The sequence below is a fragment of the Terrapene carolina genome, unplaced genomic scaffold (assembly GCF_002925995.2).
Source record: "Terrapene carolina triunguis isolate 2854851 unplaced genomic scaffold, T_m_triunguis-2.0 Scaffold66, whole genome shotgun sequence".
NCBI lineage: Eukaryota > Metazoa > Chordata > Testudines > Emydidae > Terrapene > Terrapene triunguis.
The window spans coordinates 85341387-85367932 of NW_020664417.1; the positions used below are offsets into that span (position 1 = coordinate 85341387).

At 41.6% G+C, this 26546-nt stretch overlaps 1 protein-coding gene across 3 annotated transcripts in view; it reads right to left on the reverse strand.

Annotated features, from left to right (window-relative positions):
• Positions 1–26546, reverse strand: part of FAM193A (family with sequence similarity 193 member A) — a 99495-nt gene that overhangs the window by 56871 nt on the left and 16078 nt on the right. For all 3 annotated transcript variants that reach the window (XM_024198559.2, XM_024198560.2, XM_024198558.2), the window contains exons 2-3: positions 6744–6809; positions 1194–1439 (exon numbers count right to left, since the gene is read on the reverse strand). In XM_024198559.2, coding sequence (XP_024054327.2) covers positions 1194–1439; positions 6744–6809 — 312 coding nt within the window. The remainder of the gene's footprint in view (positions 1–1193; positions 1440–6743; positions 6810–26546) is intronic.

Consider the following 26546-nt stretch of genomic DNA (forward strand, 5'->3'; position numbering starts at 1 on the left):
TCAGCAGGTAAATAAACTGGCCCGGCCCGCCAGGGTGCTTACCCTGGCGAGCCGCGTGCCAAACGTTGCCGACCCCTGGTCTAGCTCATTAACTTAAAACTCAAATTATAGCGGAGTTAGATTCCTTTTGTATAAAACAGATCACCGTTCTAAAACTGGCTTGTTGATTTATCAATAGATGCCCCTTGGTCCTTCAATATCAAGCTAGTTGGAAGTGTTACAGAATTCCATCCTAATCTAAAATATGGGACTTTAATAAAAATTCTATTCTATGAGCTAGCAGAATTTTGCTCAGGACACTAAATCACTTAGTTGGGGTTTTTCTGGATCCTTCATTCAACTTCTTATATCCTAATACAGTGGTTTTCATCCTCTTTTCATTTACAGATCCTTAAAAAGAATGTCAAATGGAGGTGCAGACCAATTTTGGAAATCTTAGATAGTCTGTGGACCTTCAGGGATCCGTGGACCATAAATTGAAAACCTCTGTCCTAATATATTTCTCCATGGCATATATGCATTATTCCTGTATTACTTGGTGTACATGAGCTACCATTTAAAAAGGAAGATTCAATTTAAAGGTTGTTAAAATTTAAGAATTAAAACTTGAGTCTCAAATTAGTATACTGAATTTGTGGGCTGCAGCTGGCACAAGTGTTCGTTGGCTGCATACCATGCAAACAGACATATGTTTAATAGCCTCTCTAAAGAGAGCAGAATGGATAAAACCAGAGACCTGAAGAAGAGTAGCAATGAAAGAATAGTAACCTGAGAGGAAGACTGAAAGGACAAGCCTGAAGAACAGATGGGTGGGAAAATAAAGTCAAAGATTGTGCATAAATGGACAAAACAAGGTAAGGGTCGGGGGGAGGATCATACAAAAAGGAATGGAAGAAGGTAAAAAGAATAAAATTGAGTGAAAAGAGAGGGAAAAGGCAAAGAGTAGGAGAAGAAAAGTTGAAAGGGCTTAACAAAAATCACATAAGAGGATCCAAGACTGAATTCTATCTTATGGCCCAAAAGATTCTTAAGAGACTCATTTTCAAAGCTAGTGAACCAGGTGACACATTCAGTTTCATTTCTAGAACAAAACTCCCCAGCAAATGAATACACTACATGGATTAAAAAAAAAGCAAGTGTCTAGCCCATCATGGTGTCATCTCAATTTAGTCAACTCATACACTGAAACTTACCACAAGAGATTGCTCTAGCGTGGCATGCCTCTCCTCCTTCTCGACTGTTCGTCGACAATCTGGACACACCCACAGTGGAAGATGCAGCATACTATTTGCTTTTGGAGATGTAGAAAGTGCTGTTTTGCTAGAATTTTTAATCCCGCTCTCTGAAAGCAAGGTGTCTTTCCGTTCACTTCTACAAAGAAGACAATGCTCGCCTGTTGTATATGGTGCCCTTTGACCCAAGCCAAAGGTAAATGGAGTCTACAAACAAACATTTAAATAGACAACTGGTTATTTCCATGCTTAACAGACAAAAAAGTCATCTTTATATTTCTTATTCTACAAAGTATTCAGTAGAAACAACAAAGTCTGTGTTAATACTTGATGCATGCTTTGGGTGCACTGAAACCCCAACGCTGAATATCCTATTAACATAGATCCTGGAAGGTCTTATTGCTATTATGAATAAGGCTCCATAATTACACATTTCATTTAAATAAAAATTTCCTTTTGGAGGTATGCACTATAGCTTTCCACTATTAAATTATTCAAAGTAGAAGTTAAAATAGTAGGGAAAAATTGAACGCCTTTCGTTATTTTCAATGTTTATTGTTGTTTTTTGTTTTAAAAAGAGAAAGAAATTAGGGAAATATAATGGCTCGGTAGACTTCATTCCCTTCTGTCTGCTACAGGCCCAGCTGCTCTTTCAGCAGCAGTCTATAGCCAAGTTAGTTAAGTGTTTGGGCCACAAAGACTGGATTTAGCTTTTACAAATCTGAAGTGGCTTACAAGAGGGCCCCCAACTGCTTTGGAATGAAGTCAGCTTAGCATCTTAAAGCTATCCCTTTCTCCTCCAGACCTTCCTCTGGACAATGGATGTAAAAAGGAACAAGTTTCCAGCAATAAAATGCCTACTGTGCACTATCCAAAAATGGTGTATATGGTCAGTATCAGAAAGGCCCAATCAATTGAGCACTGATTGTTCAAAGCTGCAGTCTATAGAGTCAAGTGTCAATTCTCTTATCTATCTGGTCATAGAGTCCAAGACCAGAAGGGGCCGCTGTGATAATCTAATCTAATCTGACCTTCCGTACAACACAGGCCATAGAACTTTCCTAAAATAAATTCCTAGAGCATATCTTTTAGAAAAACATCCAATCTTGATCTAAAAATCAGTGACGGAGAATCCACTAGGACCCCGGTAAATTGTTCTACTGATTAGTTACCCTCACTGTTCAAAATTTGTGCCTAATTTCAATTTTGAATTTGTTGATCTTAAACTTCCAGCCATTAGATCTTGTTATACCAGACTCTGCTAAATTGAAGACCCTAGTATTAAGTATTTGTTCCCCATCTAGATACTCAGACTGTGATGAAGTCATTCCTTAACTTGCTCTCTATAAAACTAAATAGATTGAATTCCTAGAGTCTGTCACTACAAGGCATGTTTTTTAATCCTTTAATCATTCTCATGGTTCTTCTCTGAATCCTCTCCAATTTGTCAACATCCTTTTTTGGATTGTGGACACCAGAACTGGAGACAGTATTTTAGCAGCAGGCAACCCAGTGCCAAATACAGAGGTAAAATACATAACCTCTCTACTCCCACTCAAGTTTCCTGTTTATGCATCCAAGGATCACAGTAGCCCTTTTGGCCACAGTGTGGAAGCAGAAATTCTGCAACAACAGCATCGCACTGAGAACTCATGACAGTGGAGGAATAGGGACACTCAGGAATCTTGAGATCCAGTCATGATTATGGAAGGGAGCATTCTCTAGGGGTCACAGACCCTTCTGCCTCTGTTTCCCCACAAGCCTGACTTCTTCTGCCCATCGACTCAATGCTAGTCTTCCTTCTCTACCCCACTGACTCTCAGTCGTCCATTCTCCCCAGCACCCAGTCCCAGTCTCTGCATCCAACTGCCTTTTCCCCCCCACTTGCTCCCATTTCCCTGCACCACCCACATCCTAAGCTCGCAGTCTCTCTTTCTCTTCCCCCACTCTTTGCCCAACCCCTTTGCCAGTCCCAGCCTCTTAGCCAGGGAGGGGAGATAGAGTCTTGCTGGGCAATCTGTCTGATCTTAGTCTCCCTCTAGCAGCTGGTTTCTGCCTGCCTCCCAGTCTCCATAATCAGTCCCAAGCACCACGGCTTCCAGTCTCCATCTCCCCACAACCTGCTTGGCTAAACCTACTCTCTCTGGCACCCATAGTATTGGAGAGAGAGACATTCCCTGCTTTCAGTTCTAATTCCTGGCACTGCAGCAGCTGAGAGCAACAGCTACAGGGATAGTCCTGCTCATCCCCTGCAACCCTGGTCGGTGCAGATGGAATCTTCAAAGAATTTAGCAGCCAAACTATAACAAGTCATTACTGAGCTTGTGCAATTTCAGATTTTTCAAAAGCTTGTAACTGAATGAGATTTGGGTGGTGTTTCCAGGGAAGAGCAAGGGGCACATCTCTGACAAAGGCCAACCCCTACCAAATTTCAAAGCTTTTCTTCAAAGCATGGAAGCACTAGGGATTCTCAATGCCATTTGGTGTTTGTATTTTTTTTAAAACACATAGCCAAATACAACACTTCAGCATTAACAAATAGCCAGTACTGTTTTGGAAACATATTGAAAGTTCGCCAGGTTAGAGTATGGCTGAATCTCTGACACTCACTTTGGCACAACAAGGAGGATCATATCAAGATGTAGACCAATCTTATTTGTGTCCCACTAACTCTACTCTCCTCTTCACTGCAGCAACAACCTCCATCCCCTAATGCTGACATCTGAAGAGAATCTGCCTGTATTTTCCTCACTGCAGCATCAGGCAGTCCAAATGCCAGGAACAGAAGATTCACAGACCTGAGACTAGCATCAAAAGCTTCCCACAGCCATTCTGGAAGGTGGCTGTGGGGGAAGAATTAACAAGCCCAGGCCCTCATAAGAACACAGTGATTTCATATAGTCACATTGTACCATCGATCCTCTCCACCTACTCCAAACTTTCTCCAGAAAGTGGAAGGTCCTAAGGCAGTGGTGGGCAACCTGCAGCCTGCATGCAGCCCATCAGGGTAATCTGATTGCGGGCCACGAGACATTTTGCTGATGTTGACCATCTGCAGGTGCGGCCCTCCGCAGCTCCCAGTGGCCGCGGTTCGCCATTCTTGGGCAACGGGAGCAGTGGGAAGCAGCAGGCTGCAGGGACATGCTGACCGCCGCTTCCCGCAGCTCCCATTGGCCGGGAATGGCAAACCGCGGCCAGTGGGGGGGGGGTGGGGGTGGGAAGAGGGAAAGGCGCCTGCGAATGGTCAACGTCAGCAAAATGTCTCACAGCCCGCAATCAGATTACCCCGATGGGCTGCACGCGCCCTGCAGGCCACAGATTTCCCACCACTGTCCTAAGGTGTTTAGCCAGCTTTTTTTCCCACTACCTGTGAAACTGACTGTCTGCAAGGTCACCTGCCTCCTCCTGATCTTACCTGCAAGCTGCAGACACCTCACCATTTCCTTCCACAGTAATGTGCATTAGGAGAAAAGGAGAAAAGCATTGTGTTCTTTTTTCCTCATGCAAACTTCCATTGGAGGGACTTTTGAGAGTGAAGGGGCCCCCTCTGTGTCTCCTTATGGGCTGGGCTTGTCCCTTCATTAGCTCTGCCGAGTCAAACAACAGATTTCAAGAGCAGCAAAGGTAGTCAGCCACTCTTCCAAGGAGCACTGTTCCTGGAGCCACCTCAGCATGCAACAGTTGGGTCTTGCTGATATTTGGAACCAGTCTGAAAAGCTTGCAGCAGGTGGCGTAGCTGCTCATCTCCTTGGCCCTGCAGTTCTCCTTGTTAAAGATTATTTTTTTCAGAAGTCAGGCTGCCTCCCTGCTGCTGCCATGAGGATCTGTGTAGAGCTATTTACCAGTAGAGCCTTATGGACAGCAGCAGCAGGGTTTCTTGCTTCCAAAAAGGAAGACAGAAGAGTAAAGACCTTTTAAGTATTGTTTGAGATATGTATCGACACATGCTGACCTTCAACCTTTTAAACAGGTGAAGGTCAGGGAAGCTGGCCTCCAGCCTTCCTATAGAAGGATTTGTAGATTCAGTCTAGATTGCTGGATTGTAGTACAAGCAAAAATAAAACTAGTCAGTATTATTTAAAGGAGAACCACCACAACAAACAGAAGGAACAATAATTTCAAAGGCTGGCCATCAAGAAGATTCTCTTTGTTTACAAAATCAGAATCTCCCAAATGAATCTGCATTTTCAGCAGTTTTAAAAGTTGAACTACAAATGTTTGGTTCATAAAATGAGAAACATCACTTGATATTCAGAAAGAGAGGTGGGGTAACTTATACGCAGCGGTAGTTTCTAAATTATTTTGTATTTTAACAAAATTAACATTTATCTTGATTATTGGCAATCCGAGATGCCAACTTCGTGTTACCTCTGCCACAGTAAAATTGCAACTAGTCTCAAACATACCTTGAAGCAGTCAGTCAATTCTAAACCCATACTTTCATTTCTTTGCAACTTTCTCAGAAACATGAGGCTGAAATCTCTCATGCTTTCAGCCCAAAGGTGGAGAGCAGATGCATACTTGTATGTGAAAGCATCCACAATAACAGCTGAGCTCTTTTTCAATTACATGAACTTGAATCTAGATCCCAAACATATGTGCATTTCACAAGTCACATTTTCTAGGTAAAAAGTGTACACTTTGCTAATCCAATTTCAAAAACGTGCCATAGCATTCAACGTGGAAGAGTATCTGATGTCTGTAGAAGTTTACTTATAATTTTATTTGTTAACAAATTTGGAAGAATAGAAACATCTGCATTACTTAAATGGAATATTTATTAATCTATTTAAGTTTGTTTCCAAGAAGAATTTTTTTTTGGTCTTCAGAACAAAATTAACATGATGCTAGTCGAAATAATCATTTAAAGTTTTCCCTATGCATGTTTCCACCTCAAAGGTTATTAGCTCAATAATTGTTTTAAAATCTAGTTTGCAAAAATGACAGCATGAATGGTGAAAAGTACTTTGTTAGCTTGCACAACAAAACCATTTAGTCAGTTTCATAAGCACATTGCTATTTGGGATATAAATCTTGCAGGAATTTTTACACATTGTTTCATGAAAAGAAAAATTCTATTAGGGTTTATAATACTTTACTATTTGATTCAGCATCAATGAAGTCAGTGGAAACTTTATGGGCTAGTCTATACTTACCGTGCTGCACCAGTGCAGCTGCACCACTGTAGTGCTTAGTGAAGACGCTACCTATGCTGACGGGAGAGCTTCTCCTGTTGACGTAGGTACTCCATCTCCCCAAGAGGGGATAGCTATGTGGAAGGGAGAAACCTCCCTTCAACACAGCACTGTCTACAACGAGAGCTTGGTCGGTATAACTTTTTAGTGTAGACCAGGGCTACCACTGACTTCAGTGAATAGAGTCAAGCCCTAAAACCTATATTTTTGGCTTAAATGCTGTAATGAGGTCTTCGCCTCTTTTTTGCACTTCAGTACTTCTTCCATAAATAAATCGTTCAATGACTATTGACAAACCAAACTTGACTGTACCTACCTGAGAAACACCTGTGAACTCTGATCCAACAGAACTGTCTGTAAACTGGGTACCATTTAATGAAACCTAGAAAGCAACGAGAATACACTGATTATAATAGCTAAGTATTTTTTGTTTTCTACTGCATCTTAGAGAGAATGGCACTTGCTACCACCACAATTGAGCCTATATCTATAGCACTATAAGCCTTTTTCCAGAGGACTTGGCAGAGACATTTTTTCCCCTTGTGTTAAAATTTTCCAGATACAAAAGTTAATAATGTGGCCATTTCAAAGTACTGCCGTATGAGTAGGAATTGAATGGATCTATTGCAAATGCAATTCAAACACCAAATATAGAGCAAAGTCACCCAGTGAAATGGATACAAGGACCAAAAATCTGATTGCCTGTTTTTTCAAGTTTTCGGGTTCATGTAGGCCTTTCATTAACTGTTCTGGGTTTTGTATTTTTATCATGTCAATTTACAAGAGTTTCACCTTTTGGAGGTTCTGCATAATATAGCTTAGAAAAATAGGTTTTCAGATATTAGCTAAGCAAGATTCTTCCCCTCAGGAAAACATTTTGAAATTAGATAATATATTTTAACGCCAGAAGGAACCACTTGGATCATCTAGGTTGATCTGCATAACACAGGCCATAGAATTTCATTCAGTAACACCTGCATTAAGGCCATAGTCTCAAGTTTAACCAGAAGTTATCTTTTAGAAAGACTAATTTTCTGCTCTCCTCTCCATACACACCGAAGACCCTGAACTAAGCATTGCTTGATAAGCCACAAATGACACTATACGTCACTAAACCAGAATAAAGTGAAAATAGAACACAACCGTAAGTCAATGACAACACTCAAGAAAGAGGATGGCCTGGTTATGAAGTTATCTAAGCACAAGAACAACGAGGAGTCCTTGTGATACCTTAGAGACTAAAATTTATTTAGGCATAAGTTTTTGTGGGCTAGAACCCACTTCATCAGATGCGTGGAGTGGAAAATATAGGAGCAGGTATAAATACATGAAAAGATGGGAGTTGCCTTACCAAGTGTGAGGTCAGTCTAACGAGACAATTCAATTAACAGTAGGATTCCAAGGGAGGAAAAATAACTTTTGTAGTGGTAATGAGAGTGGCCCATTTCAGACAGTTGACAAGACGGTGGGAGTAACAGTAGGGGGGTGGGGGAAATTAGGTTTAGGTTTTGTAATGACCCAACCACTCCCAGTCTTTATTCAGGCCTAATTTGATGGGGTCCAGCAGTTTGCAAATTAATTCCAGTTCTGCAGTTTCACGCTGAAGTCTGTTTTTGAAGTTTTTTTGTTGAAGAATTGCCACTTGTAGGTCTGTTATTGAGTGACCAAGAAGACTGAAGCGTTCTCCTACTGGTTTTTGAATGTTATAATTCCTGATGTCAGATGTGTGTCATTTATTCTTTTGCGTAAAGCCTGTCTGGTTTCGCCAATGTACATGGCAGAGGGGCATTGCTGGCACATATCACACTGGTAGATGTGCAGGTGAACAAACCCCTGATTGTGTGGCTGATGTGGTTAGGTCCTATGATGGTGTCCCTTGAATAGATATGCGGACAGAGTTGGCACCAGGCTTAGTTGCAGGGTTTGGTTCCTGGGTTGGTGTTATTGTGTCGTGTGTAGTTGCTGGTGAGTGAGGGATTGTCCTTCAGAATAGGTTGTAGATCCTTGATGATGCGCTGGAGATGTTTTAGTTGGGGGCTGTAGGTGATGGCTAGTGACGTTCTGTTACTTTCCTGGTTGGGCCGGTCTTGTAGTAGGTGACTTCTGGGTACCTTTCTGGCTCTGTCAATCTGTTTCTTCACTTCACCAGGTGGGTATGGTAGTTTTAAGACTGCTTGATAGAGATCCTGTAGGTGTTTGTCTCTGTCTGAGGGATCGGAGCAAATGCGGTTGTATCTTAGAGCTTGGCTGTAGACAATGGATCGTGTAATGTGGTCTGGATGAAAGCTGGAGGCATGTAGGTAAGCACAGCGGTCAGTAGGTTTCCAGTATAGGGTTGTGTTTATGTGACCATCGCTTATTAGCACTGTAGTGTCTAGGAAGTGTGGACTGGTCCAGGCTGAGGTTGATGGTGGGGTGGAAATTGTTGAAATCCAGGTGGAATTCGTCAAGGGCCTCCTTCCCATGGGTCCAGATGATGAAGATGTCATCAATGTAGCGCAAGTAGAGTAGGGGCGGGCATTAGGGGATGAAAGCTGAGGAAGCGTTGTTCTAAGTTAGCCATAAAAATGTTGGCATACTGTGGGGCCATGCGGGTACCCATAGCAGTCCTGCTGACTTGAAGGTATAAACTGTCCCCAAATCTGAAATAGTGGTGGGTGAGGACAAAGTCACGAAGTTCAGCCACCAGGTTTGCCATGATAGTATCGTGGATGCTATTCCTGACGGCTTATAGTCCATCTTTGTGTGGAATGTTCGTGTAGAGAGCTTCTACATCCACAGTGGCTAGGATGGTGTTTTCTGGAAGATCAAAGGATTGTAGTTTCCACAGGAAATCAGTGGTGTCTCGAAGACAGGTGGGAGTGCTGGTAGCATAGGGCCTGAGAAGAGAGTCTACATAGCCAGATAATCCTGCTGTCAGGGTGCCAATGCCTGAGAAGATGGGGTGTCCATGATTCCCAGGTTTATGGATTTTGGGTAGCAGATAGAATACCCCTGGTCGGGGCTCTAGGGGTGTGTCAGTGTAGATTTGTTCCTGTGCTTCTTTAGGGAGTTTCTTGAGCAAATGGTGAAGTTTTTCTGGTACTCCTCAGCAGGGTCAAAGGGTAATGGCCTCTGGAACGTAGTGTCAGAGAGTTGTCTAGCAGCCTCTCGTTCATATACTGACCTATTCATGACGACTACAGCACCTCCTTTGTCAGCCTTTTTGATTATGTCAGAGTTGTTTCTGAGGCTGTGGATGGCATTGTGTGCTGCACAGCTGAGATTATGTGGCAAGTGATGCTGCTTTTCCACAATTTCAGCCTGTGCACGCCGCGGAAGCACTCTACGTAGAAGTCCAGTCTGTTGATTCGACCTTCAGGAGGAGTCCATGCAGAATTCTTCTTCTTGTAGGGATGGTAGGAAGCTTTCTGTGGGTTAGTGTGCTGTTCAGTGGTGTGTTGGAAATATTCCTTGAGTTGGAGATGTCGAAAGTAGGATTCTAGATCACCGCAGAACTGTATCATGTTTGTGGGAGTGGTGGGGAAGAAGGAGAGGCCCCCAGATAGAACAGACTCTTCTGCCGGGCTAAGAGTATAGCTGGATAGACTAACAATATTGTTGGGTGAGTTAAGGGAACAACTGTTGTGGCCCCTTGTGGCATGTAGGAGTTTAGATAGTTTAGTGTCCTTTTTCCTCTGTAGAGAAGCAAAGTGTGTGTTGTAAATGGCTTGTCTAGTTTTTGTAAAGTCCAGCCACAAGGGAGTTTGTGTGGAAGGTTTTTTAAGAGAGTTTCTAGGGATTTTTTACCTTCAGTCCTTTTGGTCAGATGTCCATTTGTTTGCATTTGGAAAGGAAGATGATGTCTGTATCTGCACGTGTTTTTTCATGACGTTGATGGATTTCCACTTCATAAGGCTAAATTCAGTGCCTTGCATGGTGACAGGTTTCAGAGTGGTAGCTGTGTTACTCTGTATCAGCAAAAACAACGAGGAGTCCTTGTGGCACCTTAGAAACTAACAAATTTATTTGGGCATAAGCTTTCATGGGCTAGAACCCACATCATCAGATGCATGGAGTGGAAAATACAGAAGCAGGTATAAATACATGAAAAGATGGGAGTTACCTTACCAAGTGTGAGGTTAGTCTAATGAGACAATTCAATTAACAGCAGGATACCAAGAGAGGAAAAATAATTTTTGTAGTGGTAATGAGAGTGGCCCATTTCAAATAGTTGACAAGAAGGTGTGAGTAACAGTAGGGGGAAATTAGTATGGGGGAAATTAGATTTAGGTTTTGTAATGATCCAACCACTCCCAGTCTTTTGTGAGAGAAGCAAAGTGCATTGGGGGGAGGGTGAGATGGGAAACTTTCAAATGTCAATTCTTTTCAGTGGATTTTTACTGGGGGAGAGGAAGGAGATTTATCCCCATTCCCATCTCTTTGTTTGGGCATTGCCCACCCTCTAAGATTTCAGATAGGTCTTCACTTTATTTTCATCATTCCCGGTCCCCTTTTCCCACTTCTGTTTATCCTTTCTTGTTTCCCCCACTCCACTATGTAACATTAAGTGAGATTAGTATGATAAGTAGTTAACTAAATACAACACCTCTTACTTAAGAGGAGCATGTAATTGTGTCAGATCTGCTCACTTAAGTGAACAGAATATGCTTTTACTCCTGCTAGCACAACAGAGGCCACAAACTTACAGTATGAGTTAGAGTCTATTATTCCTGCACATCAACAGAACTAAGAATTTCTGACCGATGCCTACTCACTGGATAGCCTTGAAGAAAAAGATTTCTACTAACTCTTCTCCCTCCTACCAGTCAAAAAAGAAGTGGCTCAATGCCTAACTCACAAGAGATGCCGCAAAGATTAGTGGTTGCACAGCACGTTGATAATGTTAAACTCTACTGTTATAGGCTATTAGTGACACTTACAAGGCCCAATGACCATAGACAAATTATTCAGCATTGTCCTTCCCCTAGTCCAATTCAAACAGTAGAGGGGTGTGGGTGATCTCCTTTTGACATTAAGTTTAATTAGACAAAGTCACAAATTGTATTTTTTTCCAGTGTATTGATGATTTTTGTATTTTCAATGAAGAACTGCATTAGTTGTCTCAGGAAATCTGGAGGCTCTAACAGCTGAATAGGAGCAAGTGAAGCTTGACACCCATGAAGGTGTGGTAGCTAGGTTAAGTTTTTGGCATTCAGCTGGTTGCTTGCCTAAAAAAGGAGGAGGGAGAAAGCTCTGCATTCCCTCTGCAGTATGAAAAGCCCAGCCCAGTCCCCCCTCACTAGTTTTTCTAGTTTTACAATCAGATTTACCTATTTGAAAATTCTTCTCTGTTGTGAGAAAGATTCACACGAGGAGGTAATACACCCTGTCACAATCCCGCACTGGTGAGGCGAGGGTTAAGGAGCTGCTCTAGACACAGGAAGCCACACCCCCTCGCCTCTGCTTGGCAGGAGCGTTCAAAAGGGAGCAGCTCAGCTCAGTCTGGGCTGACTGAGGAGGAGAGCAGTTGGGTTCAGCAGCCTCCTGCTGAAAAGCTGCTGGGACTGAGTCTATCTAGCCAAGCTTCTGGAAACCCATGGACTGTGGGAGCAGAGGGCAACGACTCTCTGTCGCCAGGAGAAGGAGCGCCAGAGATGAACCTGAGAGGAAGACAGGAAGACTGAACTGTGACACCAACGGAGGTACAGGAAACAGGTAAGAAGTGACCTACAGACTGAGAGTAAGGGTAATAGGTCCTAGGCCATGTATATGTCCTACTGCTTTGAAAGGCCCTGGGTCGGAACCCAGTGGAGTAGGGTGGACTTGGGTTTCCTACCCACGACCCCCGGGGACTGTAGCCACTCGGCAGAGTGGCCCTTGACTCTGGGCAACACTCCCATGAACTGTAGCAACTAGGCAAAGCGGCCCTGGACATCCGCCAGTAGGCAGTACTGCCAGCCTTAGACACAGAGGCACTCCCCAACAAGAGGGGAACAGTGAAACTGAGTACACAGGAAGTGCTATCAAAGGTACAAAACAGGAATAAAAGACAATTTCCCTCTTTCCATTAGTTTTATTAATGTTATTTGTAACAAAATGTTTAGTAGCATGACTAAGTTGGCATTCCTTTAATTTTTCTTTTTTCTTGTTAAAATTTAACTTCTAGAGCACAATTACAGGATAAGTTATTCAGTAGTATAATCTCAATTTATATGGAACATAAAAAACCAAACCCAAAAGATAGATAGTCCCAACTACAACCAACGTGCTTGCAACAATCTAGCTTGCAGAATTTGGAGAACACTAACTGGGTAATTGTCATTTATACATGCATTACTCCTGGGGCATTCTGTGCCAAAATAAATAAAAAATCTGCACACAATATTTTAAAATTCTGCAAATTTTATTTGACAAATAAATGTGGAGGCTCAGTCCCTAGTCTGTAGCAGTGCATGGGATTCTTCCATCCTAAGTGCAGGACTCTGCGCTTGTCCTTGTTGAACCTCATCAGATTTCTTTTGGCCCAATCCTCTAATTTGTCTAGGTTCTTCTGTATCCTATCCCTCCAGCGTAACTAAACTGGGTGGAGTGGTAGAGTCATCGGCAAGCTTGCTGTGGGTGCAATCCACGCCATCCTCCAGATCATTAGTGAAAATACTGAACAAAACCAGCCCCAGGACTGACCCTGGGGGCATTCCACTTGATACTGGCTGCCAACTAGACATAGAACCATTGATCACTACCCATTGAGACTGATGTAGCCAGCTTTCTATCCACCTTATAGTCCATTCATCCAGCCCATACTTCTTTAACTTGCTGGCAAGAATGCTGTGGGAGACTGTATCAAAAGCTTTGCTAAAGTCCAGGAATAACATGTCCACTGCTTTCCCCTCATCCACAGAGCCAGTTATCTCATCATAGAAGGCAATTAGGTTAGTCAGGCATGACTTGCCCTTAGTGAATCCATGCTGACTGTTCCTGATCACCTTCCTCTCCTCTAAGTGCTTCAGAATTGATTCCTTGAGGACCTGCTCCATGATTTTTCCAGGGACTGAGTTTAGGCTGACTTGCCTTTAGGTCCCCGGATCCTCCTCCTTCCCTTTTTTAAAGATGGGCACTACATTAGCCTTTTTCCACTCATCTGGGACCTCCCCCGATCGCCATGAGTTTTCAAAGATAATGGCCAACGGCTTTGCAATCACAACAGCCAACTCCTTTAGCACCCTCGGATGCAGTGCATCCGGCCCCATGGACCTGTGCTCGTTCAGCTTTTCTAAGTAGTCCTGAACCACTTCTTTCTCCGCAGAGGGCTGGTCACCTCCTCCCCATACTGTACTGCCCAGTGCAGTAATCTGGGAGCTGACCTTGTTCGTGAAGACAGAGGCAAAAAAAGCATTGTGTACATTAGCTTTTTCCACATCCTCTGTCACTAGGTTGCCTCCTCCATTCAGCAAGGAGCCCACACTTTCCCTGACCTTCTTCTTGTTGCTAACATACCTGTAAAAACCCTTCTTGTTACTCTTAACATCCCTTGCTAGCTGCAACTCCAATGAGGGAGTCTGGATGCACAGGGGTTGGGCAGATGGGGCAGCAGCTCCCTATATAGGGATCCCTCCCCCAGCAGCTGAGGAGCGATGGGGGGGGGGAGGGGAGTTTGCAGCGCTTCCTTTAGCTGGAGTAGAAATCTGGGGGTGGGTCTGACCCAGGCCCTGGATGCTGTGCAAGGGAAGCGGAATTCCCATCCTCCTAGGCCCAGCCGGGACTAGCAGCTGAGCCCAGTGCAGGGTAGAAACGACCATCCGGGTCTTCCCCAGTTCCGCCTCCTGCCCCACAGTGATTTACTTCTCTGCCGGCTGCCCTGGGTCCCCGAAACATACCGCTGGAGAGGGATGCATGATCACTCTTGTGGCTTCCCTTTGCTTTCCCATCAGAAAGTCATTTTTCTGCGGGGAAGCAAATAAATCTGTGGGGAACGTAAATTCTGCACATGCGCAGAATTCCCCCAAGAGTAATACATACAAGGTTAAAAGCAACAGAGGGTCCTGTGGCACCTTTAAGACTAACAGAAGTATTGGAGCATAAGCTTTCGTGGGTGAATGCCCACTTCATCAGACGCAAGATGAAGTGGGCATTCACCCATGAAAGCTTATGCTCCAATACTTCTGTTAGTCTTAAAGGTGTCACAGGACCCTCTGTTGCTTTTTACAGATTCAGACTAACACGGCTACCCCTCTGACACTTGACATACAAGGTTAGACATGGGTCATAATTTGCTGACTGCTATCAACGATAATGAAGCGGTGATTTTATCAGAGCTTCAGTGAGTTGACCACCAAGTTACTGATTCTGAAATGCTATCTTAGCTCATTTTAAAATGATAAAACAATGCTGAATCAAATAGATGTGCCAGAAAATGAAAAGTCAGTGACTTATCCATATTTGGCGGAAGTACAGGAGAACAGAAAACTTGCAGAGAGGCTTGCTTAATCTGACATTCTCATTACTAAGCTCCAGAACAGTTCTATAGAAAAGTTTAATTTTGCAACTCACAAATTTGTCTATTTGTTATGAAAATTGTAAGTTAATCTTTCAATTTCCAATATCTTTTTCAATGGAAGACACACATTTAAGAAAGTTGGAGCAAAGCTTTTTTACAAATATTAACAGTACTATATTATTACAAAAAATGTAAAACTATTTATGGAGAGAGTGTTTAAGGTGACAGTAGCCAAATAGCAGTGTTAGTCATATCAGATGGGTAGCCGTGTTAGTCTGTATCCACAAAAACAACGAGGAGTCCGGTGGCACCTGATCTGTTAGTCATATCAGAACCGCCTACTCTACTCTTAAGTAGCTATGTGCGCATATATTCTTTATGAACAAAGATTGTGCTGAGGTTAATACTACATTGGGAAAAGAGGAAAATGTATGCTATTCAATCAGTGAACGCTCTGATATAAGAAAGTTACTCAACTCTAACTTTTATATGTTCCCATCAAATAGTGTTAGGACAGGCAGCACACCCTGGGGAAATGATATGCTATCAAGTGTAAATTCAAGCTGGTAAAAATAATGTAAGACTGCCACATATGGTCTTATATTTTGAGGATATTATAAAAATCACACAGAATTAGTAGATTTCAACATTTATCTTTACTGAGAGGGAAAACAATTTAGTAAAACCACTATCCAGCAAGCATTTAAAAAAAAGTGTTAAGACAATAGAGGAGTCTTTCCTTCTTTCTGTGATAAAGACAGGCTTTAAATGACATCAGATGAACTCATTAATCAGAATATTTTATTTGTGCCACTTGCTACATAACCTATGCTTTTTAAACCAAACTTGCTACAATTCTACTTTGAGGCTGAGCTCTCTCCACTCTAATCTTATTTCAGAACTAAGTCATCTTCAGTTCTAACTAATACTTTGCAGAATGGTACGAACAGAAATTTAAGTTTTTGGATTAGAAATAAGAAACTTATTGGCTTTTTATCTACAGGGACTTAGAAGACTAAAATAATAAGAAACACACTATCTACAACTGGTCCTGTTGACATTTACAAGCCTGACTGAAGCTTAGCACAAGTCACACATGGTTTTAGAGCTCCTAAAAACCTCTCGGGAATATTTAAGACAACACCTACAACAGACCCATGCATCCTCTTGGATGGATGAGACAACATTGAACAACTGTGTTCACTACCATAACAAGTTAACGTCTCCTTTCAGAGTAGCAAGCCTAGTAAAAGCACAAAAAGGAAGTCTTGACAACCAGAGGCCTGCTCTCAGTGCTCATACTGTTCCACCATGAGTGCTGTGTTAAGTAAATATGATAACAGTACATTACTTCTTCTGGTGGTCTCAAGTGGATGCTGAAGGTGGTTGTAAGTAGATGAAGAGAATTGATTGGGGACAGGGTGGATCCCTGTTACTTGGTAGGTGGGGACCCTTACCGGAGAGCACTAGTTCAGACTAGTGCTGCCCTATGGATTGTTGGAAAAAGATGATTGAAGGTAAAGTCACATTGTGGACTCTGGTACCAATAATATGCCACAGGCACTCTGCTGTACATCTGATCTTCCACAGATGCAGCCAAAGGCATCACAGATGTTACAATGCTTACAGGAGATCAGCACCAATATTCTACCCTTTCTCTAGGCTTTAATTTTTGAGTGTTTCTCCCCAGCTATTAGCTATAGTGCCTAACTCTGCAGCAACTCAGTCTTCTGAAGCACAAGTAGAATGGAACCGAATAGATTTCACTTCTGTTTTCAGGGTTCCCAATAGTATCAATGCAAACAAACTCTGGGCTGAAGCTATACAGTGGCCCCAGTTTGGATTCCAAGCCAATGGGAGCTGTGGGAGCGCAGGCTGAAGGGACGTGCTGGCCACTGCTTCCCAAAGTTCCCATTAGCCGGGAACAGCGAACTGTGGCCACTGGGAGCTGTGGGCGGCCGTGCCCGCGAACAGTCAATGTAAACAAAAACTGCCTCGCAGCCCGCCAGCCGCAGGTTGCCCACCAATGGGCTAAATGATCACATAGATCCCGTCTTGCCTTGGAATCTATGACTTGTAAGACTTAGAAACATAGCACTGGCTCACACTCTGGTCATTCTAAAAATAACGTTCCAAATTCTGTAAGAAATATGAAGGTTTTAAATGAATGTTTAGACTCTGCAGAAAACAGTCTGGGAAAGCTTCCTCCTCACTGGGCAAATCAGTTTTTTCTAAGCATAATACGTGTTTTTAAAATCACCCATGAAAACTCCACAATCCAACAAGACATTGAGCTATAGACATAAACCAGGTTACATGAAAAAGGAGTTGACTAATCTGTGTTCTGGAGGGACAACTCCTCATGTCACCCATTACCCCTAATGACCTCACATACAAGTTAAAAGAGGGTTGACAGATTAAAGCCCTCAGGTTAGATAAGCAGTTACCCAAGACTACCCTCCCGAATCTTCTCAGAGAAGACGACAGAGCTACTGTCTGCCCCTGCCAGGAACTGGTGGTTAGCAATACCAAGGCTTTATCACCACCTCATCTCCTTCTCCAAAAGTGAGGAATTAGTTAACATTTTTGCTTGTTAAAACTGTATTATTTAATAGTTAATGCTAGTGAAAGCTTTTAAGTCTTACAGAGGTACTGCAGCCACAAATTGCCCAATTGTAGGGATGCATATTTTTAAAAAATCACATTAAAAAACACACAGATCTCTTCATAATATAGAGTGTAATTGTAAAGAGTGCAAGGCCTAAGAAATCCAGTTTGTCACAACACTCTATTTTTTAATATTTCTCTCAGCTTGTGCAATGAAAAAAAAAATCAGTGAAGTCAGTTTCATTACCAGGTTCATAGATTCTAGCCACTTTAAAAACCACAGTTTTAAAAACATTTAAAATTTTTATTTTGATTTTAGTGAGTACATTTCTTTTGCTCTTCAGTAATATAAAAGTCTCTAGAACATTTAAATTTGGGGCCAATTTAAGACGACTCCATCCCTTAAAGGGCCAACATCCCAAAATAAACTTTTCAGTAGCAGCAATCAAAACTAGAGCTTCAGCTCTCCAATATATGATAAAAGTAGTGCAATATTACTTTATTGTTGCAATAATGGTCTTTGTTCTTCATATTTAAATAAAGAGCTCTGAAAAACAGTGTTTGTACGTTATAGGTAAAAAAAGTGTCCTCAAAAACGTAGACTGAGAACTAGTGATGTTTTAATTAAGAAAGGCGACACTATAGGCAGTGCATTTCTGGGTGATAATTGCTCACCTCAGATGGCGATGAACAGAAGGCAGAGTTATTTCTGCTAACACATACTCTTGCAAGAGAGTCTCACTACTATAACGTAGAAACTAGCAAAACCAAACCAAAAAAAAGCCAAAAAGAATATTTACTGGTTGCTAATGTCACAAGTATGACTACAGCGAACCAAAATACATAGTTCTAAAGGCATCTCCGAAAATGACAATGTTCTTTTATCTGTATAAGGGATTTCAGAGTTCCTAACAGTCAGTGAAATCTGCTACAAAACAAAAACACTAAGATTTCAGCAGACATTTAAATCAATATATTGCAAGAAGCATCTATTTATTTATGAATTATTTTGAAGCATGCCAGGGTGACTTAGGTTTCATTCTGAACATTAATGTTAAAAATCAATCCATAAGAATTAAGCTGTGAAAGAGAATCTGTTTAAGGACCATGTCTTGTGAAGAAACCATGCTTTTCAGGGAAGCCAACAATTCCTTACATCTTAGAATCATAGAACTGGAATGGACCTCAAGAGGTCTTCTAGTCCAGTCCTCTGCATTGAGGGCAGGAATAAGCATTATCTAGACCATCCCTCAACTATGATTCAAGGATATAATTTAGGTCATTAGCTCAATAGCCTGAGCAGCAAGAATTGATACATATGGTGTGTGGAAAAAAAGTTACAACAATTTAAAAAAAACAAACAAACCAAAAACACCATACACAAAATCCTAAGCTTCTGTTAATCTTCTGAACAGAGAAAAAGAAAATATAAAATATAAAGCTTGAACAAAAAACAAAAAAAACAAAACAAAACAAAAAAACGATCTGTCCTCTGGAGAGTGATCTGAACCAACAGCAGCTCTCTAATGCTTTGCTTAAAAAAAAAGAGCACAGAATTCAGGAAAGATGAGGGCTCTTGTCAGGAAATGAGGCCCTTGTATCTAGAGAAGAGCAGTGGAAGGTCTACTCTTAACCACCTACCAACCAAATCATCATCATCATCATCATCCACAACTACATTACTCTCAAAAGCAGCCAATCTGACTTTCTTGTTTGAGATAACTAAAGGAAGGTCAGTAGGGAAAAGCTGAGTTCCCTGGGTGAAAGGGAAAAATAAAAATTAGTGAAGAATTTAATCGCACTTCTGGATGTCAGAAAAAGTGTTAAACATGGATACATCAATTGTCACTAAAAATTTGCCTTTGGTTATCACAATGATATCCAATGTACAGCAATTTTCTACATTTAGGATAGCTATCGATGGTGCTTTTATGGCCACCCCATCACAATAGTATCTGAGTGCTCTACAATCTTTAACGTACTTATCCTCATATCAACCCTGAGAGGTCGGGAAGTTCCATTATCTCTATTTTACAGATGGGGAATAGAGGCAGATGCAATTCCTGCTCTGCCTCAAATATCCGGTGTGACTTGCTCTGGTCACACAGGATGTTTGTGGCAGACCAGGAATTGAATCCAGACCTCACAGGGCCCAGGTTAGTGTTCTGATCACTGAACCATCCAGTGAAACAACTGTGGTAACTGTGGCAAGATGTTGACATAGCTACTATATAAATGTATACCTTGTGTGACATATTTGAATATGCCAGGATCAGGTCTGCCATGCTAGTGCACACTCCATCTATTGTGGTGTAAACAGTATACATGGCCAAAGCCCTCCAGCATGTTTAGCCTGCAGGAAGTACATGTTCATTGGTAACACAGAGGAAATGTTGCCTCAAGGAAACACAAACTCTGGCACCAGGCAATGAAGAATCACCTAACCTGAACGTAAAAGCAGGAAAATGCCAGGGAGAGAGAGCCTAAATATAGCTCTCCATTACACAGATGTGAGGTGATGGAGCCTGGGAGTGCTGAGGAGGTAACTCACTTAGCCCTTTGGGAAATAGTCAGATGTTACCTAGCAGCAGCCTATTAGCAGTATGTAGCCACTAATACATTTAGTGATCACATTTTTACCTTCACTGGAGCAGATTTTACATCTAGTTAAAAAAACACCAATATTTCCCCAGAGATATTTAAACAAGTATGTCTGTTACAAAAAGACCCAAAACCATCTCATTAGTGTGCTACCAACTTTGTTAGTTCTCTAACAAAACAGCTTCAGAGCTGATACACCAGTAGTCTAATCATATTTACAAGATACTGAAAGTTTTTTAATCCTGTATAAATTAACGACTTCATGAACTTTAAATGACATTTTAATTCCAAATTTACTGTTTAATTTTTGTAATGAAAGATACACTTAATCCTGAAACATTTCATTCTCTCACTACCACTGCTGCAGCGATGCCATTTCAAAACTTCACTAACCTGTGAAATTAATGCTTTGTGGGTTGGGGAAGGGGAGCCTTGTTAGTGTCTGCACACATTAGATACAGATGAAGATCATTTTTGTTAATGTTTTCAGTTCATGGTGAGTTTTAAATAAATATGAAAAATTGTACCAGTATAGTTTAGCGAAACTAAAAATGATTCCTAGAATAGATCATGTAAAGTATTATAAACAGCACAGGTGTATTATAAACAGCTTCTAAGGGTATTTTTTAAGTCTAGGAAATCACATTAAACTACATTAAGATAGTGAGGCAAGCTTAACAAAGAATTCAAAAGCCAAGAACTGACAGACTTAGAAAGTTGCCTAAACAACCTTAATTATGCCTTCCTGTGACCATGCATTGGTCTAGTTAAGCAATTCAATATTCCCCCTCTTCCCACACACAACCTTAAACACATCTGCCGCATCTTACAGTACTGTGCATTACTCCACAACACTCATGTGTATGAAATACTGACCTACACGTATACTGATTTGATAATACATAGAGTAGGGTGACCAGACAGCAAATGTGAAAAATCGGGACGGGGGTGGGTGGTAATAGGAGCCTATATAAGAAAAAGACCCAAAAATCGGGACTGTCCCTATAAAAATCGTGACATCTGGTCACCCTAACATAGAGTAATAGAATAATTTAAATCCTATGGCATATAGGCTTCCTTAACTTGTGGCTAAGAGTGAAGAAAGGCTGCACTGCCAGGAAAAAGTAAATAAATGTTACATGGCTGCTAACTTGGACATCCAGTTCAGGTAAGTATTCAGGAAAATATTTAAAGCACACGCCTAAGTGTTTTCCAGACAAAGGGACTAAAATTATTAAAATACATATATTATAGAAGGTGACTTCTATACAAAATCTGTCAGATGTACAGTAGAACCTCATAGCTACAGACGCCTCGGGAATGCAGGTTGTCCATGACTCTGAACAAAGTGCAGTTTGGGCTCCTGAGTCAGCAGCTGACACTCCAGGCCAGGCTTCAGGAGCAGCTAAGCTCCTTATTCAGCGGGTGGGGACAGGCAGCCCAGATGTGCCTACTTTTAAGATGCAATATAGGCACAGTACAGTATTTGCCTTTTTTTTTTATTTTGGCTCTACTGCTGTGATTGGTTACTTTCGGTTTCACATGGTGTCCGGTTGATCGGTGAGTCCGTAACTCTGGTGTTCATATCTTTGAGGTTCTACTGTACTTACAATGAAAATAATAAGTGAGCAAAAATGAAAAGTTACAAGATGCTAGGTGTCTGCACTAGAAGAAAAAATTATATGAATTAATGCATATGCAGCATAAGAGGAAGAAGAAAGATTATGTATACAACTTTAAAGTGTTACTTTCTGACTCAAATACTTAACTATGGAACCTTACTATTCTCAATGTAATAGCTTGTAGACATACATAACACCCCTGTAATAAGAGAAATCCACTAGTTTAAAAAAAAAAAAAAAAAAAAGCCTACCCCATCTAAATATATTGACCCACTTACCCACCCTAGACAGACAGACAGATAAGACCGCTCAAAACAGACTTTTTAAACCAATGAGACAGAACTCCAAATATTAATTATAATGAGCTGTAGAAAAGACCCTGCCCCCTCTCCCCCCCCCCCCAAATCAATTTAATCACTAGGGAGTTAAGTGCATTGGATTGTGACATGAGTTGCCTGAATTTAAGAAATACCATCCAAATCACAAAGTTCCCACCAAGATATGAGGAGCGTGTAGAGGACTTGAGAATGGAGAGAGGTAACTAGTGGTGTTCCCCAAGGGTCAGTCCTATGACCAATCCTATTCAACTTATTCATAAATGATCTGGAGAAAGGGGTAAAAAGTGAAGTGGCAAAGTTTGCAGATGATACTAAACTGCTCAAGATAGTTAAAACTAAAGCAGACTGTGAAGAACTTCAAGAAGATCTCACAAAACTAAGTGATTGGGCAACAAAATGGCAAATGAAATTTAATATGGATAAATGTAAAGTAATGCACATTGGGAAAAATAACCCCAAGTATACATACAATATGATGGGGGCTAATTTAGCTACAACTAATTAGGAAAAAGATCTTGAAGTCATCGTGGATAGTTCTCTGAAGATGTCCACGCAGTGTGCAGCGGAAGTCAAAAAAGCAAACAGGATGTTAGGAATTAAAAAGGGGATAGAGAATAAGACGGAGAATATCTTATTGCCCTTATATAAATCCATAGTACTCCCTCATCTTGAATACTGCGTACAGATGTGGTCTCCTCATCTCAAAAAAGTTATACTGGCATTAGAAAAAGTTCAGAAAAGGGAAACTAAAATGATTAGGGGTTTGGAACAGGTCCCATATGAGGATAGCTTAAAGAGGCTAGGTCTTTTCAGCTTGGAAAAGAGGAGACTAAGGGGGGCGGTATATGATACAGGTATATAAAATCATGAGTGGTGTGGAGAAAGTGAATAAGGAAAAGTTATTTACTTGTTCCCATAATATAAGAACTAGGGGCCACCAAATGAAATTAGTGGGCAGCAGGTTTAAAACAAAAGGAAGTTCTTCTTCACACAGCACACAGTCAACTTGTGGAACTCCTTGCCTGAGGTGGTTATGAAGGCTAGGACTATAACAGTGTTTAAAAGAGAACTGGATAAATTCATGGAGGTTAAGTCCATTAATGGCTATTAGCCAGGATGGGTAAGGAATGGTGTCCCTAGCCTCTGTTTGTCAGAGGGTGGTGATGGACGGCAGGAGAGAGATCACTTGATCATTACCTGTTAGGTTCACTCCCTCTAGGGCACCTGGCATTGGCCACTGTCGGTAGACCGGATACTGGGCTGGATGGACCTTTGGTCTGACCCGGTACAGCTGTACTTATGTTCTTAACATAGAGCGTATAAGGCAAGACAAAAGGAAAGTATTCCATTCTGCCTAATTTTCAGATGCTGGGGCAGGAAAAATGTAGGCTATGGTTATTGAGAATGGGGTAACTGAAAACTCTCTAAGGGATCTCAGACTAAGGCAGATCCCTAAGCCCCTCTGCCAAAAAAAGAAGATTTTGCCAGAAGTTATGGTTAGGCATACTAAATAAGAAGTTAAGTGTCTGCAGTCTCCCAAAATGGAACACAGAAGTTAAAATTATGATGCCATACCAACAGAAGAAGGTATTTTACTTACAACAGTAGACACATCAGTAAGTAATCAAGTTAATTATTTCAGGTATTTGATAAGAGTTTTCAGGGAGGGTTGAGATATGTTCCTTGAGAATGAAAGGGCTTTTCTGTTTCTTTAATCTATTGGCTGGCTAAACTGATTTGTTACCTTGGAAAAGCCAGCATGCTTTCATTTAAATAAAAAAATAACGATTCAAAAAGAAAGGAAGTCTCTAGCAGTTGTGAAGAAAACCTAAAAAAATGCGAGCACAGAGTAACTGAGGTAGAGTTGTCTATGTAAGTCTGCAACAAGCCTAAAAAGAGCTCTAAGATGTCAACTCAGATGCCCAATAATGATTTAAGGTGTGGTCTACCCTACAAAGTTAGGTCCCATAAATCACCTTGCACTCACTGATTTGGGTGTATCGATACCCAAGTTTGTCTCCAGCGGACGTAAGATTCCCTGTTATAGCTACGCAGTAAAAGCACCTCTCCAAATGGCACAGAACCATGGTCGACCTACTGAGGTTTATGCAGTCCAAGTGCAGACACTTCATGACCTGTGTGTCAACAGTCCTCCAGCAGCAGTCCCACAATGCCCCACACTCCCTGCGATAGTGACCGCTCTGGTCACAGTTTTAAACTTCACCACCCAGGGATTACAAAGACTGGAAGCCACGACCAACTTTAAAGCCCTTCACATGTTTTTGAAATGCTTTTTCCTGATTGCCCATCTTGGCAACCACATCTAGCAGCTCACCCATGTTGTGAGCAACTGACCAACTGACCATGCTGACTCTATGAACTAGACATACTCCTGCCTGGAGGAGACAGGAAATATTGGATCTCTTTCCCCAAAGGCCCAGGACAGGCTGTGCAACTACAGCTACAGACCAGCTGTAGAAACATCAACATCTACAGGAAGATTGCACATGAGTCATACAGGCAAAGGGATAGGATGGGAATCAGCAGCAGTACTGCATGAAAGTGAAGGGGCTGTGCCACAAGGCCAGGGAGGCCAATAATAGATCTGGTGCTGCCCAGCAGACCTACTGCTTTTAGAACTGCATGCCATGGTTGACGAAGATCCCACCACCAACCCACAGACCAATGTGGATACCTTGGAGGAGCCCAAGACAGAGACCCTTGCCATGAACAGTGGCCAGGAAAGTGGGGGAGGGGTTAAAGGAGTGCAGCAGGCGACTCTAGCCAGGCTATGAGCCAGGACATGATTGAGACTCCACTACTGTCTAGCCACGCCTGCCAAGGAGTGCAGATGAGCCTGATGAAGGAGAAGGGAACTTGAGTATGTTTCTGCATGCATTTTCCTTTACAATGTTTAGAGATGGCACCTGACCCACCTCCAATTTAAGACAAAAGGTATCTAGTTCATTGTTTTGCTGGTATAAGAAGAATTTCAGCTACAAACAAACACATGAAAAGCAGATGCCAGCTCTACCTTCATTCATTTCATTCATGGGTTAGGCGGGGATGGGGGGGAGGTATGGAGAGCACTTTGGTTATGTACACTGGGAAATCCCTATGTACAGAAGAGGTTCCAGAAATACATTATCAGCAAAAGACAAAGAAAAGTGTAGAATCACTACTTAATGGGGAAATGTGAGCTAACAACAGATGACATCAATAAGGCTGAGATGTTCAATGCCTACTTTGTTTCAGTCTTCACTAATTACTATTAATGACAAGGGGGAAGGAATACAAGCCAGAATAGGAAAAGAACAGGTTAAAGAATATTTAGTTAGATGCAATCAAGCAAGACGGGCCTGACAAAATTCACCCTAGGGTACTTAAACTAGCTGAAGCGATCTCTGAACCATCTGAGATTATTTTCAAGAACACATGAAGAAGGGCAAATGTAGTATCTGTCTTTAAAAATGGGAACAAAGAGGATCTGGGGAATTACAGACCAGTCCGCCTAACTTTGATATCTGGAAAGATACTGTAACAAATTATAAACAATTTGCTGCAGTCTAGAGGATAATAGGGTTATAAGGCATAGCCAACATGGATTTGTCAAAAACAAATCATGCCAGACGAACCCAATTTCTTTCTTGGACAGAGTTACTGGCCTAGTGGCTGGGGAAAGCAGGAGATGTGATCTTGATTTTAGAAAGGCTTTTGACCCACATGACATTCTCAAAAGCAAACTATGGAAATATGGATTAGATGAAATTACTCCAAGGTGGATGCACAACCAGTTAAAAGACCGTATTGAAAGAGTAGGTATCAATGGTTTGCTGTCAAACTGGGAGGACTTATCTAGTCAGATCACATGGGGGTCTGTCCTGGGACCAGTACCATTGAATATTTTAATTAATGACTTGGATAATGGAGTGGAGAGTGTGCTTATAAAATCTGCGATGACATCAAGTTAAGAGGGGTTGCAAGCACTCTGGAAGACAGGATTACCATTCAAAATGACTGACAAATTGGGGAATTGGTCTGAAATCAATAAGATGAAATTCAATAAAGTGTAATGTACTTCAATTAGGAAGGGGGGGAAAATCAAATGCACACCTACAAAATGGGGAATAACTGGCTAGATGGTAGTACTGCAGAAAAGGATCTGGGGGTTATAGTGGATCATAAATTGATGATGTCTACAAGGTGATGCAGCTGCAAAAAATGGCTAATATTCTGGGGTGTTTTAACAGGAGCGTCATATGTAAGACATGGGAAAGAACGGTCTCTCTCTACTTGGCACTGGTGAGGCCTCAACTGGAGTACTGTGTCCAGTTCTGGGCATAACACTTAGAAAGATGTGGACAAATTGGAGAGAGTCCAGAGAAGAGCAACCAATATGATAAAAGGTTAAGAAACCCTGATGTATGAGGAAAGGTTAAAAAACTGGGCATGTTTAGTCTTGAAAAAGTCTT